Source organism: Vulpes vulpes, chromosome 12 (assembly GCF_048418805.1).
Source record: "Vulpes vulpes isolate BD-2025 chromosome 12, VulVul3, whole genome shotgun sequence".
Taxonomy (NCBI): Eukaryota; Metazoa; Chordata; class Mammalia; order Carnivora; family Canidae; genus Vulpes; species Vulpes vulpes.
Window position 1 is genome coordinate 131,999,336 of NC_132791.1, and position 15,808 is coordinate 132,015,143.

Here is a 15,808-nt window from a genome sequence, read left to right on the forward strand (position 1 = left end):
TAGCTGCATAATGACAAGAAAATCCTGCAGGTCAGTTGTAGCAAATGATGTTTATTTTCCAGACTTAACGCACTCCACATATTCTCCAGCCAAAGACTGATTCTAAAGCTTGTTAGAGGAAATGTTTGGTTTCAGGAATAGATGTACTTACAATATCTTGCGTTCCTTTTTTTTTGGGGGGGGGGGACGATTTTATTTATTCATGAAAGACACAGAGGCAGAGACATAGGCAGAAGGAGAAGCAGGCTCCCTGCAGGGAGCCCGATGTGGGGACTCCATCCCAGGACCACGGGTCACGCTCTGAGCCAAAGGCAGACACTCAATCACTGAGCCCCCCAGGCGTCCCTTGTGTTCCTTGTCATACTTGTGAATGCCTGGCAGATAACACTATGCAGGTGATCTGTTCCAGAGCTAGAGTCGGCTGTGCTGTGATGGCAGGACGTGTGCAGGGCATGAGCTGCATCACAACAATGGGATGCCCCCAGCAGGTGGCCTGAGCCCCGGTCAGGCACTGAGTGACTATGTCTGACTAGGTCAGTTTGGTATGAATAGACACACCCCAGCCTGGGTTTTATTTTATTTTTTTAAAGATTATTTATTTGTTCATGAGAGACACAAAGAGAGAGAGAGGCAGAGACATAGGCAGAGGTGGAAGCAGGTTCCATGCAGGGAGCCCGATGTGGGACTCAATACCGGGATTCCAGGATCACAACCTGGGCTGAAGGCAGGTGCTAAACCACTGAGCCACCCAGGCATCCCCCAGCCTGGGTTTTAAAAAGCTCTGCTCAACCAACCCTTCTTAATGAAAGACTATTTTAGACGTAGTTCTGGGCTTCTGGGGTCCCAGGGTGCCCTCCTTCTCAGGTTAAAAATGAGGACAGTGGCCAGAGAGGGGGGAAGTGACATATTTGAGGGTCACTGGCAGAACCAGGAGGAGAGGTGGTGGGATGGACGCTTAGGAATGCGTCCTGAAGAAGGGTTGAAGGAGCCTGGAGGGTCAGCCTGGAGAAAAAGAAAGATGTTTTGGGCAGCCCAAGTGGCTCAGCAGTTTGGTGCCACCTTCAGCCCAGGGCGTGATCCCGGAGTCCCGGGATCGAGTCCCATGTCGGGCTCTCTGCATGGAACCTGCTTCTCCCTCTGCCTGTGTCTCTGTGCCTCTCTCTCTCTCTCTCTCTGTGTGTCTCTCATGAATAAATAAATAAAATCTTAAAACAAAGAAAGATGTTTTATTTTATTTTTTATTTTTTTAAGGAAGATGTTTTAAAATAAGTAAAGGTAGCTCATGCAGAGAAAAAACAAACAAACAAACAAACAAACAAATTTATTCTGTATGGCCCAGGACGTAAAGCAGTATTCACACATGGAAACTACCGAAGGGCTTTTCCAGCACAGCAGCCCCCAGAGAGGCTGCCTTGGGAGGGGATGAGCTCCCCGTCCCTGGGCGTGTTCAAGCACTGGGCAACCATTTGGCATGGGTGCTGCAGAGGATATTCACATCAGACTGGACCAGATGCTCCTTCAAGTTTCTTGCAATTCCAGGGATCAGATTCTCTTCAAAGGTGTCTCAAAAATGCCAGTCAACCCATAGATTAAAAAAAAACCACAGTTGTCGCTGCGTCGGGGTGCAGCGGTAAGCCTCCCCCACTCCTGAGTGGATCCCTGGGACCCCTGTGGTTCTGGGGGCGGGGTTATGAAAATAAGCCACCATCTCCCCTGCACGCCATTGGACAGGCGGTTGCTTAATATTCATGAGGCTCCGCGGGACTCCTGTTGCTCCAAGGCCTCGCGAAACGTAGGGGGCGGGCCTCACGGGGCCAGGCGTCCTCTGATTGGCTGTCCTTACAGAGAGGTGGCCTTCGATTGCCTGGAGTAGAGGCGACGCAGAAGTCCCCGGGGCGGGACATTTGAAGGCCCATTCTCTAGGTTCCGGGTCGTGAGGACAGGGCCCGGCGCGCACTCGTCCCCCGCGGGGTCAGTCCGTGACTTTTTCCCTGTTAGTGCGTCACCAGCACTACAGCCTTAGAGCACCCGTCCCGAGCGCTGTCCTGTCATGGCAGAGCCGGGCTCGTTACTCCCGACCTCCGCCCGCAGGCTGGGGCTGTGGCCGCTGTGCCCGCCCGAGGTCCAGCGCGGGCGCTGGGGGTGGGGACCGCAGGGAGCCCTCCGGTGTGCGCCTGCGCAGAGCCCTCCGGCCGCGGCCCGCCCCCTCCCCGGGGTGACGCGTCCCCGGTTGCCACGGAGACGCGCCGTTTACCCGCCGGGTCTGCGGGGGCCGCAGCTGCAGGTGGGGTGCGAACCTGTGTTCAGCGGTTCCCGAAGGCGCCACGGCTAGTGCAGGCGGCCCACTCTCTGACCCCCTGCCTGGAACCCCGGCCAGCCCCCGCCGGCCTCCTCTCCACCTCCCCTGGGCCGCTCGGGTGCGTTTTGAGTCCGCACCCGGACGGACTCGGGGAGCCATGGGATGCTGGGAGGCCCGGGTCCTGAGGGCCGTGGGCGGGCAGCTATGTGTGTGTGGGGAAGGAGTGGTGCTGCGTGCGGAGCCGGTGCGGAGGTGGTGAGAGCAGGTGCGGAGGTGGTGGGGAACAGGTGCGGTGGTCGGGAGAGGAGGTGTGGCGGTGGTCAGGAGCAGGTGCGGAGGTGGGGAGCAAGGTGCCGGGATGGGAGCAGGTGCGGTGGTGGGGAGAGCAGGTGTTCCCCCCCCACCTGCGGCCACCTTCTGGCTTTTCTTTGTCCTGCGGAGGGTTCAGAGGTTTTGTATCACCTGCTGAGTAGGCTCCACACCCAGCTCTCAGTGTACAGATGGCGGTAGGTGTTCATTTGTTCAGGAAACATCGTTGGGTTCCTCAGTCCACAGAATCTCCTAAAAGTGAACACTGCCTAGGACCCAGCCATTCTGACGAATGGGTGCCTGTGGTCAGCGAAAGACATGTGTGAGAACATCCCAGCGTTCTCACAACAGCCCCATGCTGGAACCCCCTATACCCATACACAGTAAGAGAGACAGGTGGGTGTGGTGTACTGGCGGCGTACTGCCCAGGAGCAGAACCCACAGGCTACATACAGCTCTGTGGGCAATGGGATGAATCTTACCACCGTAATGTCAGGTGAGGGAGGTCAGATATAAGAGTACACACTGGGTGATTCCATTTACGTGAAAATCCAAACACCAAAACTAATTTCTAGTGTTAAGAGTGGGAACAGTGGTCACATTGTAGGGACGTGGGAGGAGGGTGGTGACCGGGAGGGAGCTGATGTGCTGGCTGCACCGATTTGTTCATTGTGTGTACAGATGATGATGATGTATGCACTTCTTTGGTACGTATATCACACTTGAACAAACACATAAAAAAAGGACATACTGCTCAGGGTGAAAATAAATGAATGTCTGCCTTTGTGACCAGGACTTTGGAAAGCAGAAATGGCCAAACTCCTCCAACCTCCACCCAAGTTCTTGCCTGAAGAGTGGCACATCGCTAACAAGAACCAGTACCACAGAGCAGAGGCCCAAAGGTCCCGGTCCGAACGCCTGGTGGCAGAAAGCCAGAGGCTTGTGGATGAGATTGAAAAGACCACAAGAAAGTCTCAGAGCGATGTAAACAAGAAACTAGGTAAGACCCACGCCTGGATGTGATGGTGAGGCGGAGCTGTGCCGACGTTTGCAGTCCATGTTCGGGCGTGGCAATGTAGTGGCATACAGGGGGGACACGTGTGTATTGCTCAGGTTCTGTGTTTAAGTTCACTGCCTTGAGACAGATGCGTTGTAACCCATCCTGCTTTCCAGCCCTCCATCATTCCTTTTTTTATGGATTAAAAAAAAGGTTTTATTTATTTATTTGACAAAGAAGGGAGAGAGAGAACAAGCAGGGGGAGTAGCAGGCAGAGGGAGAGGGAGAAGCAGACCTCCCACTGAGCAGGGAGCCCAGTGCGGGACTCGATCCCAGGATGGGGACACGTTTCTGGAGCTAGAAAGCAGAAGGTCTGGTGGCTACACACGTAGGGACTGCAGAGATCCTGCGTGGGTGGGGACCAGAGATGCTGGCCGCTGCCTGCCACACATTCACACTGCAGACACCTGGAGATGCTCAAAATCAGAAGCATCCGGTTACCTCTGAAGCTGGAAGCTGAGGGAAGGGACTGGAGACCAGACTGGCTGGAAGCCTGTGAAGAGCCCACTCCTGGCCCCTCCTCCCCCCCAGTGGAAGGCTCAAGGCCAAGGATGTGATGAACCTCCTCACTTTGCACTAATTCCTCTGCCCCCTGCTTCCTGGGACACTGGTAGCTGGGCTTCTGTGCTCGGTCAGGAGATTGGCAGATGTGTTTGTGGGGAAACCACGAGGGGTCTATGTACCATAATCCCCTGGGGATTATCCAATGAGACCCTCAGGCTGACTGGTTACTCTGGACAGCCAAGTGCTGTGGCATGCAAGCCCTGACCCTGCATAGAGAGGTTCCAGTTAGCACGCTAGCATCGTCATCTCAAGTACGCTCAGGTAGGGTTAGAGACACTGAGGAGAACCTCTAGCAGGACACTCAGACACAGCAGAAGAAAAAATATGCCATAGAATATTCAGGAAATTTGGAGAAGGCATTGCATCCATGAAACAAGAAGAGTCTTAACAAAGAACATTCAAGGAATAAGAACCCATCCTTGGGAATTAAAAATACAAGAGCACATTTGTGAAAATCAGAAGAGGGTTTGAAAGAGAAAGTTGAAGAATCTCCAGGAAATAGGGGAAAAAAGGACAAAGGGATGGATGGATGGATAATAGAGAGGAAGGGTGAGAATCGGGACCCACAGGGAGGCTCCTTATCCAACAGAGATTCCAGAACGGGCACAGAGAGGAGGAAGAGAGGAAACTGTCTGCAGAGGAATCCTAGGAAATCCCCTAGAGCTGGGGGTCTGCTTCTGGCATCTGGCTTCATGATGGAGTAAGGCTGACACCAGGAAAATAGAGAGGAGACCCCTGGAAGACTTGCAGGTCGCATGCAGAGGATCAGGACTCAGAATGGCACCAGCCCTCTCCGCAGGAGCTCTGGAGACAGAGGAAATGAAGCCCCGTCATCAAAATTCTTGGTGAAAATCACCTTCATCCTGGGAATCCACACATAGCCCAAGCCAAACGATGAAGGTGGAATGAAGGCATTTTCAGGCCGGCATGCTTTCAAAAATTTCTGAGGAGGGCGTCCTTCGGCGGGTGGATGGGGCATGAGCAGGAGCAGATGACAGCTGGGCAGGGGACGGTGGCAGGTACGAGGCTGAGAATGTTCTGGAACAGGCAGCCATCATCTGTGGGCAGGAGGAGAAAGTGCTCCTGGGCAGAGGTCCTGGGAGGAAGCAAAGCCAGTGGGTTCCTTGGTGGGCTGGAGTGTTGTAACGAGCATCTGGAGAGTGAAACAAAAAGCACAGCTTCCAGCCCCTCCAAACACAAACAGAAAATTGTGCGGGAGATGATGTGGATGGTAGCACAGTGCGTGGCTCGGGTGTGAATAGCAGTTACGTGTTTGCTGTGTATAAACAGTTGTGAAGCTCTTCTGTAACAGGATGTGCAAGGCAGCCGCACCAGGAGCCTGTGGCTCAAGAGCAAATGCTGGTCTTTCAGTCACAGGAGGTTGGTGGACGCCGCTAAAACTGATCAGAATAAATAGTGCTGTGAGCAAATGCCAGAAGGAATTCCGAAAGCATTTTCTTAAGCTTCTTAGCGATTGCTCCTGGGGTGCCTGGGAGCAGGTGCAGTTAGCTAATCGCCTGAGTCTTGATCTCAGCTTAGGTCATGATCTCAGGTCCTGGGATGGAGCCTGGGCCACGTGCTCAGCCGAGAGTTTGCTGGAGATCCGCTCTCTCCCTCCACCCCTCCAACCCTTGCCTCTAAAATCATCAATCAGTCTTTTAAAAAAAATGCAGTTGCTCCCAGAAAGTGGGAGTTGGGGGTGGATGGGTCCAAGAGCTGTGACACTCTCACTGTTCCTATGATTCAGAGGACGTACGTCTGTATCTTTGACAAAATCAAGTTCTTCAAAATAGCCGGCATTGAAGAATTAGAGTCATGTGCGTGGATGATGTTTGCATTAATTAGATGCTGACTTGGTACAGCAGGGGCCCCTCCCTCCCTCTGCTGCCCCCACCCCACTCACCCCTAACCAGCACTCCCTGGACAGGGGCCCCTGGGTGGTTTGAGGATGGCCCTGTGGTGTCTCACTCTGGAGCTGGTGGTGCCCTATGCTTCTTTGTGTGCCACAGAACAGAGACTCGAGGAAGTCAGGTTCTGGAAGAAGGAGCTGGATGACAAGCTGGAGCAGCTAGTGTACACCACAGAGGACCTGCTCACCTATCAGACCAGGCTGCAGAACGCCCTGGAGAGCCTGAAGGAGCCCCTGCACATCACCCAGATGTGCCTGGAATATAGGTGGGGGGTCCTCCAGAGTCACTGCCTGGGGTGGGGGATAGGGGGCATGGGGGCAGGTGTGGCGGGGGGTGTGGTGGGTGGTGCGGTGAAGCAGAATCCATGCCTGGCAGCTTAAAGAGCTCTTTGCTACCTTAACTTAAATGTAAGGTTTGGCTGCAGGGACTCAGGGGACTGAAGTAACACTGAATTTAAATCAGGCAGTTCGTCCTCTCTCAGAGTTAGGGGGCCTGGAGGTGGTCGCTGCAGGGCTGGCACAGTGCTAGGGTTCCAGGCCTCTGGTCTCACTACTCCGCCACATGGGTTCACTTCCCGTGTGACCTCGTGACTCCAGATGGCTGCCAGAGCTCTAGCCGTTCCTTCCCATGTCCAGCAAGGAGGAATAATTAGGTATTCCCTGTGTGCCTCCCGTTGACGGGAGGTTGGTCACCAGGCCACACCAGCAGAACCTGGGAGCCTGATGTCTTTATTCTGGATAGGCAGAGTGGGTGGGTTCCTGGAGGACGAGTTTGGTCCCATCCGCAGAGCTGCAGGCCCTATACTCCAAGGGGAAATTAGGATATTTGCATGAAACGGCCACAGGGCATTGGGGATGTGCAGTGAGCACCCTGGGTGGGCGTGGGCATCACAGTCCTGTTGCCAGCACAGGGCGCCTTTCTGGGCTCAGATTCTCAGAACCGTGAGGACGGGGTCTTGTTTCCAGGAAGGGGGCACATGTCTGGCGATTTGAGGTCACAGGAGCCTTTTCTGATGAGCAGGTTAGAAGGAGGAGTCTGGGGAGCGGACCTGGCGTAGTTGTGACCGGGGTCGCTGACCCACAGACGCTGCTCCCGCTCCAGAGGGTGAGGGGGATGTCACAGATGCCGAATCGCGTCCGGGTCCTCCTCCGTCCCAAGGTTGGGACAGCGTCACGTGGACAGGCCCCCCGCGCACCCGGCTGCTGACTGGCCCCCTCCTCTGGGCAGGGACAAGCGCATTGGCATCGACCTGGTGCATGATGAGGTGGAACAGGAGCTGCTGAGGGAGGCTGAGGTCATCCACGGGGTCATGGCCCTGCTGACCCGCACCTTGGATGAGGTGACTGAGCAGATCAGGTGCGGCTGTGAGGCCCCAGTGTGGGGGTGGCTGGGCTCACCCCGTGGCACCCCAGGGGCCGTTTCCTGCCCTGGCTCTCACCCCTCCCATCAGCGCCGGGCAGCGAGCTCTCGGCTGGCAGAGGATCATAAAGATCCGGGCTGGGTTCTTGAACTGGCGGCCCGGGGTCGGGGTCGGGGGGGACCCGGCAGAGGGGAGCAGGGGTTGCACCTATGCCAGACTGGCTTCAGCTGGCTTCCCAGTCTCCCATCCCTGCCCCTGGATCCTGTGGGCACTGCGGAGGGAGACGCACCTCTGCCCTCCTCCCCAGGCTGAACCGCTCCGCCAAGTACAACCTAGAGAAGGATTTGAAGGACAAGTTTGTGGCCTTGACCATCGACGATGTTTGCTTCTCCCTCAACAACAACTCCCCAGGCATCTACTACTCGGACAGCGTCGTGAGAGTTGAGCCGCAGTGAGTGGGTCCCGTTCCTGTCCCCACATCCTGTCCCCGCACACCCCCCAGCAGGTCCGCTCAGCCAGGCTGCAGGCCGTTGGAGGCTCCTGGACCCGCGTCCACGCGGATTCCTCATGAGGCAGCCTTGCCAGAGCCTCTCCTCCAGCACAGTGGGTGCTGGCGTTGGCCTGGGGCGGCAGGTGCATGGTGCGCCCAGGCCCTGTTCATGGATCCCAACCGCAGCCTCGCTGGTGTGTGTGGGCCAAGTGCAGCGGGCGGGTAGGCGGCCCACGGTCCCCAGAGCCCAGCACAGGAGCCATCCACACAGGCTGACCTCTGGGCTGGTTCTGCCCCGGCAGCTGCTACCTGCCCTCCGTGTCCTCCTCCCCTGACCTTATGCTGAGATTCTCCTGTTGCTGCAGAACCGATTCCTGGTCAAACTAGCCGTTTACTCATTCACTCATTCATTCACTCACTCACTCGTTCTGTCAGGAAAGATAGGATCCCATTCCAGTCACTGGGCCATAATCCATGGTCGTTAGTGTTGGGCCGTCACGTTGTCCCTAGCCGTGCTCCCTGCCCAGGTGATGCAGGCTTCCAGTCTCAGTTTCCCTCCTCTGTGACATGGGGGCCATAGGGTGGCTCGCGAGGTCTCGTGGGAATGAGGGGCAATGCTGTGTGTGCAGGGTGGGCCCAGAGCCTGACCCCGGGCAGGGGGGTTTCCCCAGAGTGACGGCCACTATGGGCTGTGCCTAGAGACGGGGACACGTTCTGGGTGCTCCTGGCCATGGCGGGGGGATGGGGGTGCAAGCTGAGCCCCTGTGCATTTCGGCCCTGTGTCCTCTGCATGCAGTCTTCTGCCACCCAGATGCGCCCTGAGGGAACATGTGGGTCCCCTTTCAGCTCTGTGAGTCTGGAGGACTGGCTGGACTTCTCCAACACCAACGTGGAGAAGGCGAACAGGCAGAGAAACAACTCCCTGGCGCTGAAGGCCCTGGTGGACCGGATCCTGTCCCAGACAGCTGACGACCTGCGCAGGCAGTGTGACATGGTGGACACGGCATTCCAGATGGGGCTGAAGGAGACCAAGGCCGCCAGGGACCAGCTGGCTGCCCACCTGGCCAAGGTGAGCTCCCCACACAGCCAGGCCAGGTGTGTGCTTCCGGGTCCCTGGGGCGTGGGGCTTGTCAACATGTCTGCCTCTTAATGACAGGGCTTGGGCCTTAGGGGATGGAGGGGCCTTTGCCCCACCTTAGACCTCGGGTCGTCCCGTGTGAGATGTCTCCCTGGGCTGTACAGGGCTGACCCTTGATGTTCCCTGAGCACAGTGACTGTGAACCCCACTGCGGGGCCAGGATTCTGGCTCCTCCCGTTCCTCCCTGGGTGTGCCACTGGATGGGCTTCAGAACCAAGTCCTGATGTTTAGCATGTGTAGACTGCTGTGTAAATGCTTCTACCAGGCTCAGTTTCAAGCTGCCTATTGAGCAGTGAGTGGGCAGGCTTCCTGTGTATTCAGCGATGGTGCCATGGGGCCAGCACCGGGGCTCCTCTCACCCGATGCAGAGCATAGGTGGTGGGTTTGGAAGAAGGTACAAGGGCGCAGATCCAGGCATGGGGAAGGCTCTTGGCCTCCTGCCTCACCAGGGACTCGGAGATGGAAGTAGCTACCTGGCGTGGGTCTCATAGGCCCCCTGCATTCTACTAACTGGGAGGGGATCAGGGTGGCAGGTGACAACCGGTGGCCTCAGTAGTTCCTGAGTAGTTCCTGAACTAGTAGTAGTTCCTGAACTACTGGCTTCAGTAGTTCACTGCCTGAGTGGTGAAGAAGGCAGAGGAGTTGTGCCCCCAGAGCCCTGGACAGTCAGCCTGCCCTCATGGTCAGCCCGCTGGGCCCATGGATGGTGCCAAGCTCTGACTGGCCCAGGGACAGGCAGGCTCTTGCACCTGGCAGTATTTCTATGGTGTCAAAATGTCATAATATACAGGAAATTAGAAATATACACGATACACTTAAGCTCCATTCTCTATTTACCTCATTGGCGAAGTAGAGGCAGTAGTACTCACCAGTTGGGGTGGGTCAGGGTTAAATCAGACTGCTCGGGTTGCAAATCCAGAATCACGCAGTCACATATGAACGGCACACAGATTTGCACACACACGTGTGTGATTCATGTGATCTGTCGTCAGTACAGATCAGCAGCCAGTGATGATGATGATGATGATAATGTCCACAGAAGAGCTACAGGGCTTGCCAGTGGGGTAGGAACGTGTCTGGGCCTTAAGGGGCAAGTCTGAGGCTGGAAGGCAAGCAGAGGCCAGTCCTGGGTCCCACAGATTCTGGGAGCTGCAGGGCTGAAGGTGCGGAAGGAACCCACTGGGTGGTCGGGACAGGCCGTGGCGATGCCCTGGGTCATGCTGGGTGGGATGGACCAGACAGGAGTGGTCCATGCTGTGGCCTCGTGTATGGGAGGGACGGGCAGGACGACTGGGTAGCCCTGCCCCAGAAGAGGACTCAGATGCAGCCCTATGTGCCATTCGCCTCACAAATGGTGGAAGGAAACAGGTTTGTCTGACCCAACACATGGAAAATACCACTTCAGCGTGTTAGCAGTGTACACGATTAACGATGTAGTTTACAGTCTTTTCTGTAAAGTGATGTTTTTGAAAGCAGACGCGTGTCTTGCACTTCAGCCGGTCTGGTTGTGGTGAGGCTTGTGGGTGCTGGCGCAGCCCTGGGGATGGGACCCCCTCCCCCAAAGCCCACATGTCACACGCAGTCACACTGACACTCAGAGGAGTCGTGGCCCAAGGGATAAAGGCAGGATCCCGTCAAGGCGAAGGCAGGGGATGTAGCACGGGGTCGCCGATCGCTGCCCCAGTGGGTGAGTGGCCTTGCTCCATGAGTGGCAGGGTCAGGGTCCCAGTTCTATATCCCCCGGTTAACCTGCAGCCAGAAGACATAGGCCGAGAAGACCATCCCCTGAGGGGATGATGGGCTGACCCTGTTTTGTGCCTGGAAACACATCTGTTTCCTCACTGGGTGTACTTTAGCCTCAGCGAGATGGAGAAGTAGGAAAAGGAACGTTGACTATAACCCAGGGTTAGGTCATCTCGAGGGGATGGCAAACCACCTCTGTAAAGGGTCAGAGAAAAGCCTTCCTAGGCTTGGTGGGTGGAGAGGTGACAATCAGGGAATTCTGTAGGGATTTATAATGTGAGAAAGAAAACAGATGTCTACATATGGTCGTTGCCAACACCGATGATCAAGCAGTAACGCTTGAGTTTGGGTTTTCGGAGTACAGGTTAACAGACCACAGGCGGTAGTTCTCTAGAGTTAGTGTTTTCTGTCCTAATCTGGAGGCTGGTCCATCAGGACGCTCACTCGTAACAAGACTTTTACACCTTTCATCCTTGAAAATGTCTTTTCGTCGGGATCGGCTCTTGCCCCAGAAGAGCAGCCTGTGGGTGTGGGGTCTTCACGGAGCCTCTTTCCCTTGTTTTGGGAAACAGATGTGCTGCACACTACTATGGGAGTGGAGATCTAGCTCCTTGTTTTAATTTGCCACAGCACAGGGGGTACAAAAAGCTGTGAGACCCACACTGCTCGGGATTCCAACCTGGGCAGTTGCTGAAATGGCTTTACACAAGTGCAAGCTTTGCACGTGATTATAGGCTGGATTCATTAAGGAATAATCCTTGGGATGCCTGGGTGACTGCTCGGGTAAGGGCCTGCCTTCAGCTCAGGGCGTGACCCCGGGGTCCCAGGATCAAGTCCCACATTGGGGTCCCCGCAGGGAGCCTGCTTCTCCCTCTGCCTGTGTCTCTGCTTCTCTCTCTGGGTCTCTCATGAATAAATAAAATCTTTAAAACAATATTTCATTAAGAAATACTAAGCTGCAGCAAAAGCTGATTTCGACAACCATTCCATGTTTGATGGTAGTGGTTGAGGATGGTTCTTGGTCAGAAGCACTTCCGTCTCGGCCCCGAGTGGGAGTAAATCAGAGGGAAACCTCATCTCTGCGAAAACCCTGAGGTGCCGAGTCATTGGGGAGGATGGGTTCAACCCCTGACCGCAAGGCACCCGTGCACGGTGGGTGAACCCAGGAGCTCAGGATGAGGACACTGGCACCCCTGGTTCAGTGGCACCCCACCCCACAAGTGTTGCCTGCAAAGTGCTCTGTGACGATTAACACGGCAGACGTGCCCCGCAGGCTCCGTTCACACCAGTTCCTGCTCAGCGCTTCTGGTCATACTGAGTCCGTGTTGTCTCATGTTCGGGAAAACACCTCCACTTGTGGCTTTCGCTCGGCTACTCACGGAGGCTGTGCCTGTCACTGCTGCAAGCAGTGTGGACGCCGCGCACCCACCACAATCGAGGGCATCAGGGCGCCTGGCCGTGCGTGGAGAGCCTGGGAGGACCATCCGAAGTCATGCACCTCGATTCTTGTGGACTGCCGACGCAGGTTCACGCCCTCAGCTCCTCCGAGCGGCTGTCGCCCTGCATACCCCCCTCCCGCCCCATCCTCAGCCGCCGCGGTCAAAGGCGAAGTGCTGAGCTCATGGGCAGCAGGTGGCCATCCTGCATGGTGGGCGGATGGTCTTACTTGGGTGGTGCCTTGTTTCCATGTTTTGTGAAGGGATCCTGCCGGGAGGGGACATCTGTGTTAAACGTCCCCCGTTTCTGGTCACCACCTTCCATGCACTTGGGGAATCTGGTGAAAGGTGGCTGGCGTGGGGCAGCTGGCTGCGCTCTCAGCCCCGCGGTGCCATTGTGTGAGAGACGTGACGCTTTGCAGTGTCACTGGTTAACAAGGCCCGCCCCTCCCTGTGTCTCAGCCCACTCTTCCTGCCTCGGCCTAGTGAACGTGCTGTCCCCATGTGGCGGCAGGGCCAGCCCTGGGCAGCCATCGAGTCGTGACCGGGTCTGTGGGGATGCCTCAAACTCTCAGGGTGTCACTGTACCATCAGCCCTGCACTGGGCGCACCTGCTGTGACAAACACTCTGCACCAACCCCGGGTGTTGGTAACAGTCAAACTGCATTTGGGACTCGATCCCAGGACCGCGGGGTCATGTCCTGAGCTGAAGGCAGATGCTCAACCACTGAGTCACCCAGGTGTCCAAGTGTGAAGGAGTTTAACTAAATTAGAAGTGGGAGCATCTGGATGCTGAGCTTAGGGCAGGGGTGCCTGAGTGTCTGCGTCGGTTGAGTGTCTGACTCTTGACTCTGGCTCAGGTTGTGATCTCAGGGTCCTGGGTTCGAGGCCTGCATCCCGCCTGGGGCTCAACAGAGACTCTGCTTCTCCCTCTGCCCCTCCCCCTGCCCACGCTCTCTCAAATAAATCTTAAAAAAAATAAAAGGAGGGGGACCCCTGAGTGGCTCAGCAGTTTAGCACCTGCCTTCGGCCCAGGGCATGATCCTGGAGTCCCAGGATCGAGTCCCACATTGGGCTCCCTGCATGGAGCCTGCTTCTCCCTCTGCCTATGTTTCTGCCTCTCTCTCTCTGTCTCTCTGTCTCTCATGAATAATTAAATAAAATCTTCAAAAAAATAAAAGGAAAGCATAGGAAATGTTCAGAAAACCAAATGCAACATGTAGGTCTAATTTGGGTTCTAATTCGAACAAACCAACTCTTAAAATATGGGACAATGAGAGAAACTTGAATACTGTATGTATTACATGATACTAAAAAATTTTGGGGGGCGTAATAAAGATATTGTCGTTTTGCTAAAGGAAAAAAGAAAACCTTACATTTTTAAGACACATGCTCAACAATTCAAGACTAACGTGACATAATGCCTGGGCTTTGTTAACGATGACTGAGCTGATGGGCAGGGTTGGGACGGGAGAGAATGGCTGTGTGTTGGTTGTCACCGACGCTGATGACAGGCTCGTGAGGTCATTATCCTGTCAACTGCGTGTGTCTGGGAATCTCCAGGATACAAAGTGAAAAATTAAAAAATGCTTAAAGAAGAAATAAATTTTGGGGGCACCTGGCGGTGCTCAGTGGTTGATCATCTCCCTTTGGCCCAGGGTGTGACCCTGGGGTCCTGGGATCGAGTCCCATGTTGGGCTCCCCGCAGGGAGCCTGCTTCTCCATCTGCCTGTGTCTCTTGTGAATAAATAAATAAAATCTTAAAAAAATAAGATTTTAAACTAGTTAAACATTAAATACCCAAGTAATTTCTAAGCAATGTCTTCCTGTGCACAAAGCCACCAGAAAGAATCCCGGGAACCAGTTGTGTGGGGAGCCACCCAGGCCTCCAGAGGGACCGCGTGCCAACGTGCAGATGTGCAGGGAAGTGGGCTCAGGTCCACTGGCAGCTTCCCAGTCCTTCCCCATCCCCCCGACCCCCCACCCAGAGGGGATGAGGCAACAATGGCCAGTCATGTCCATTCCGTCCCCAGGGTTCCGAGGGCGGGCAAGGCCCCTGGCCACCAGCAGTCACTGCTGCGCGGAGGGGTGGTCAGGCGCATTGCAGGGCCCAGCTGGGCGCATCTCAGGTCCCCTGTCACTGTCTGACATGACCACACAGCCCTCAGCGTGTCTGCTGCGGCGTCTGAGAAGCACGACCCACCTTCACGTCCTCGTGCCCTTCCGTCAGGTCATGGAAGAGATCGCATGCCAGGAGAAGAACATGACGGTTCTGGAGAAGGCCATCCTTGATCAAGAGGGGCCTGCCAAGGTGGCTCATACGCGCCTGGAGACCCGAACACGCCGGCCCAACGTAGAGCTGTGCCGCGATGTCGCGCAGTACCGGCTGGTCAAGGAAGTCGGCGAGATTGCCCAGAATGTCGGAAGGTAGGCGGACGGCCCCAGCGGGGCAGCCAGGGGGCGCGGGGGTGGCTCTGGGGTCCAGGACTCCTATTCTCCACTAAACACAGAAAACGGGTCCCGGAGTTTAAATTTGTCTGGAGCCCAAATCCTTAAGTCTCAGTAATGACCCACAGTTTTCCACGTGGGCCCTTGTTGGGGTTTCCCTCCTGGGGGCTGGTGGTGGCCTCGGATCTGAAATCTCTGTGAGGAGATGGGGTGGCCGGGTGTCCACTGGCTTGGTCCCGAGCTCAGGGACTCACCCTGAGGGAAGGGTGGACGGAACAGGCCCTGCTGTCCCTCCCCTAGGCTGAAGGAGGCCCTGGCACAGGCACAGGTGGAGCTGAAGGGCCTGAACCGCCGGCAACTGGCGCTGCAGGAGGAAGTCCAGGTCAAGGAGAACACCATCTACATCGACGAGGTGCTCTGCACCCACATGAGGAAGTCCATCCCCCTGCGGGATAGGGGCGACCAAGGCCAGTGGGCCGGGGGCCTGCGCCCCGACACCATCTGCTGAGGATGGCACTTCTCACACTGATTAAACCCAGTCACCATCCCTGGACCAACCTCACTCTCATTTGGGGGAGTGGGCCTGCAGGAGGGGCCCCGAGGCTTGGGTGGGGCCTGGAGGTTGAGGCCCGGGGGGCTGGTGGGGCAGCACTGGCCCGAGTTAGGTCCCCATGTCCCCACATCCCACAGGCCGTTCTTAGGTCCTGGGGAGCCGTCCAGGGCCCAGGAGGCTTCGTTCAGGTTGGGGGCAGTGGAGTGCGGGTCTGCATCCCTGACTCAGCTCCCCATCTTGTCCTGCTTGTGACACAAGCCCTGCACCCCTGGCCCTGGAGCCCCCAAATGTCTGGGTCCCTCTGGGTCTAGGAGAAGTGAAGAGGACGCACAGGGCCCTCCAGTTCCTGGGACGTCAATGGGTGGCTGCTGTCGGGGTGGGGGGGCATAGGGTCGTGGGTGGGGGGCTACTCCGGGGGCCGCCGCAGTGTCAGGACTGTGGGCAGAGGGGGGCAGGGGGGATAGGGAGATGCCCCCTCCAGCTCCAGGGCTGGGCTGTCCG

The 15,808-nt window shown here is 56.2% G+C and overlaps 1 protein-coding gene across 5 annotated transcripts; it reads left to right on the forward strand.

The window, feature by feature from the left end:
- Positions 1-1,919: 1,919 nt before the first annotated feature.
- On the forward strand, positions 1,920-15,307 carry TEKT1 (tektin 1). 5 transcript variants are annotated; one of them, XM_026005217.2, is made up of 8 exons: positions 1,920-1,971; positions 3,402-3,608; positions 6,239-6,404; positions 7,367-7,495; positions 7,807-7,950; positions 8,836-9,058; positions 14,537-14,733; positions 15,055-15,307. In XM_026005217.2, exons 2-8 carry the CDS (start codon positions 3,419-3,421, stop codon positions 15,260-15,262), a joined length of 1,257 nt encoding a protein of 418 aa, XP_025861002.2. In that variant the 5' UTR covers positions 1,920-1,971; positions 3,402-3,418; the 3' UTR covers positions 15,263-15,307. The 5 variants fall into 5 exon arrangements, with proteins under 5 accessions (XP_025861002.2, XP_025861000.2, XP_025861001.2 ...); XM_026005215.2 differs by lacking the exon at positions 1,920-1,971 and adding an exon at positions 2,022-2,417; XM_026005216.2 differs by lacking the exon at positions 1,920-1,971 and adding an exon at positions 2,173-2,284.
- Positions 15,308-15,808: the final 501 nt, after the last annotated feature.

What these genes read in the sequence shown, in the direction of transcription:
- TEKT1 (XM_026005213.2), top strand. Translation starts at nt 2,462, where the DNA reads ATGCTGGGAGGCCCGGGTCCTGAGGGCCGTGGGCGGGCAGCTATGTGT. An exon ending in TGCGGAGGTGGTGAGAGCAG is followed by an intron (nt 2,565 to 3,401) that starts GTGCGGAGGTGG and finishes CTTTGTGACCAG; the next exon opens with GACTTTGGAAAGCAGAAATG. An exon ending in GAGGTGACTGAGCAGATCAG is followed by an intron (nt 7,496 to 7,806) that starts GTGCGGCTGTGA and finishes CCTCCTCCCCAG; the next exon opens with GCTGAACCGCTCCGCCAAGT.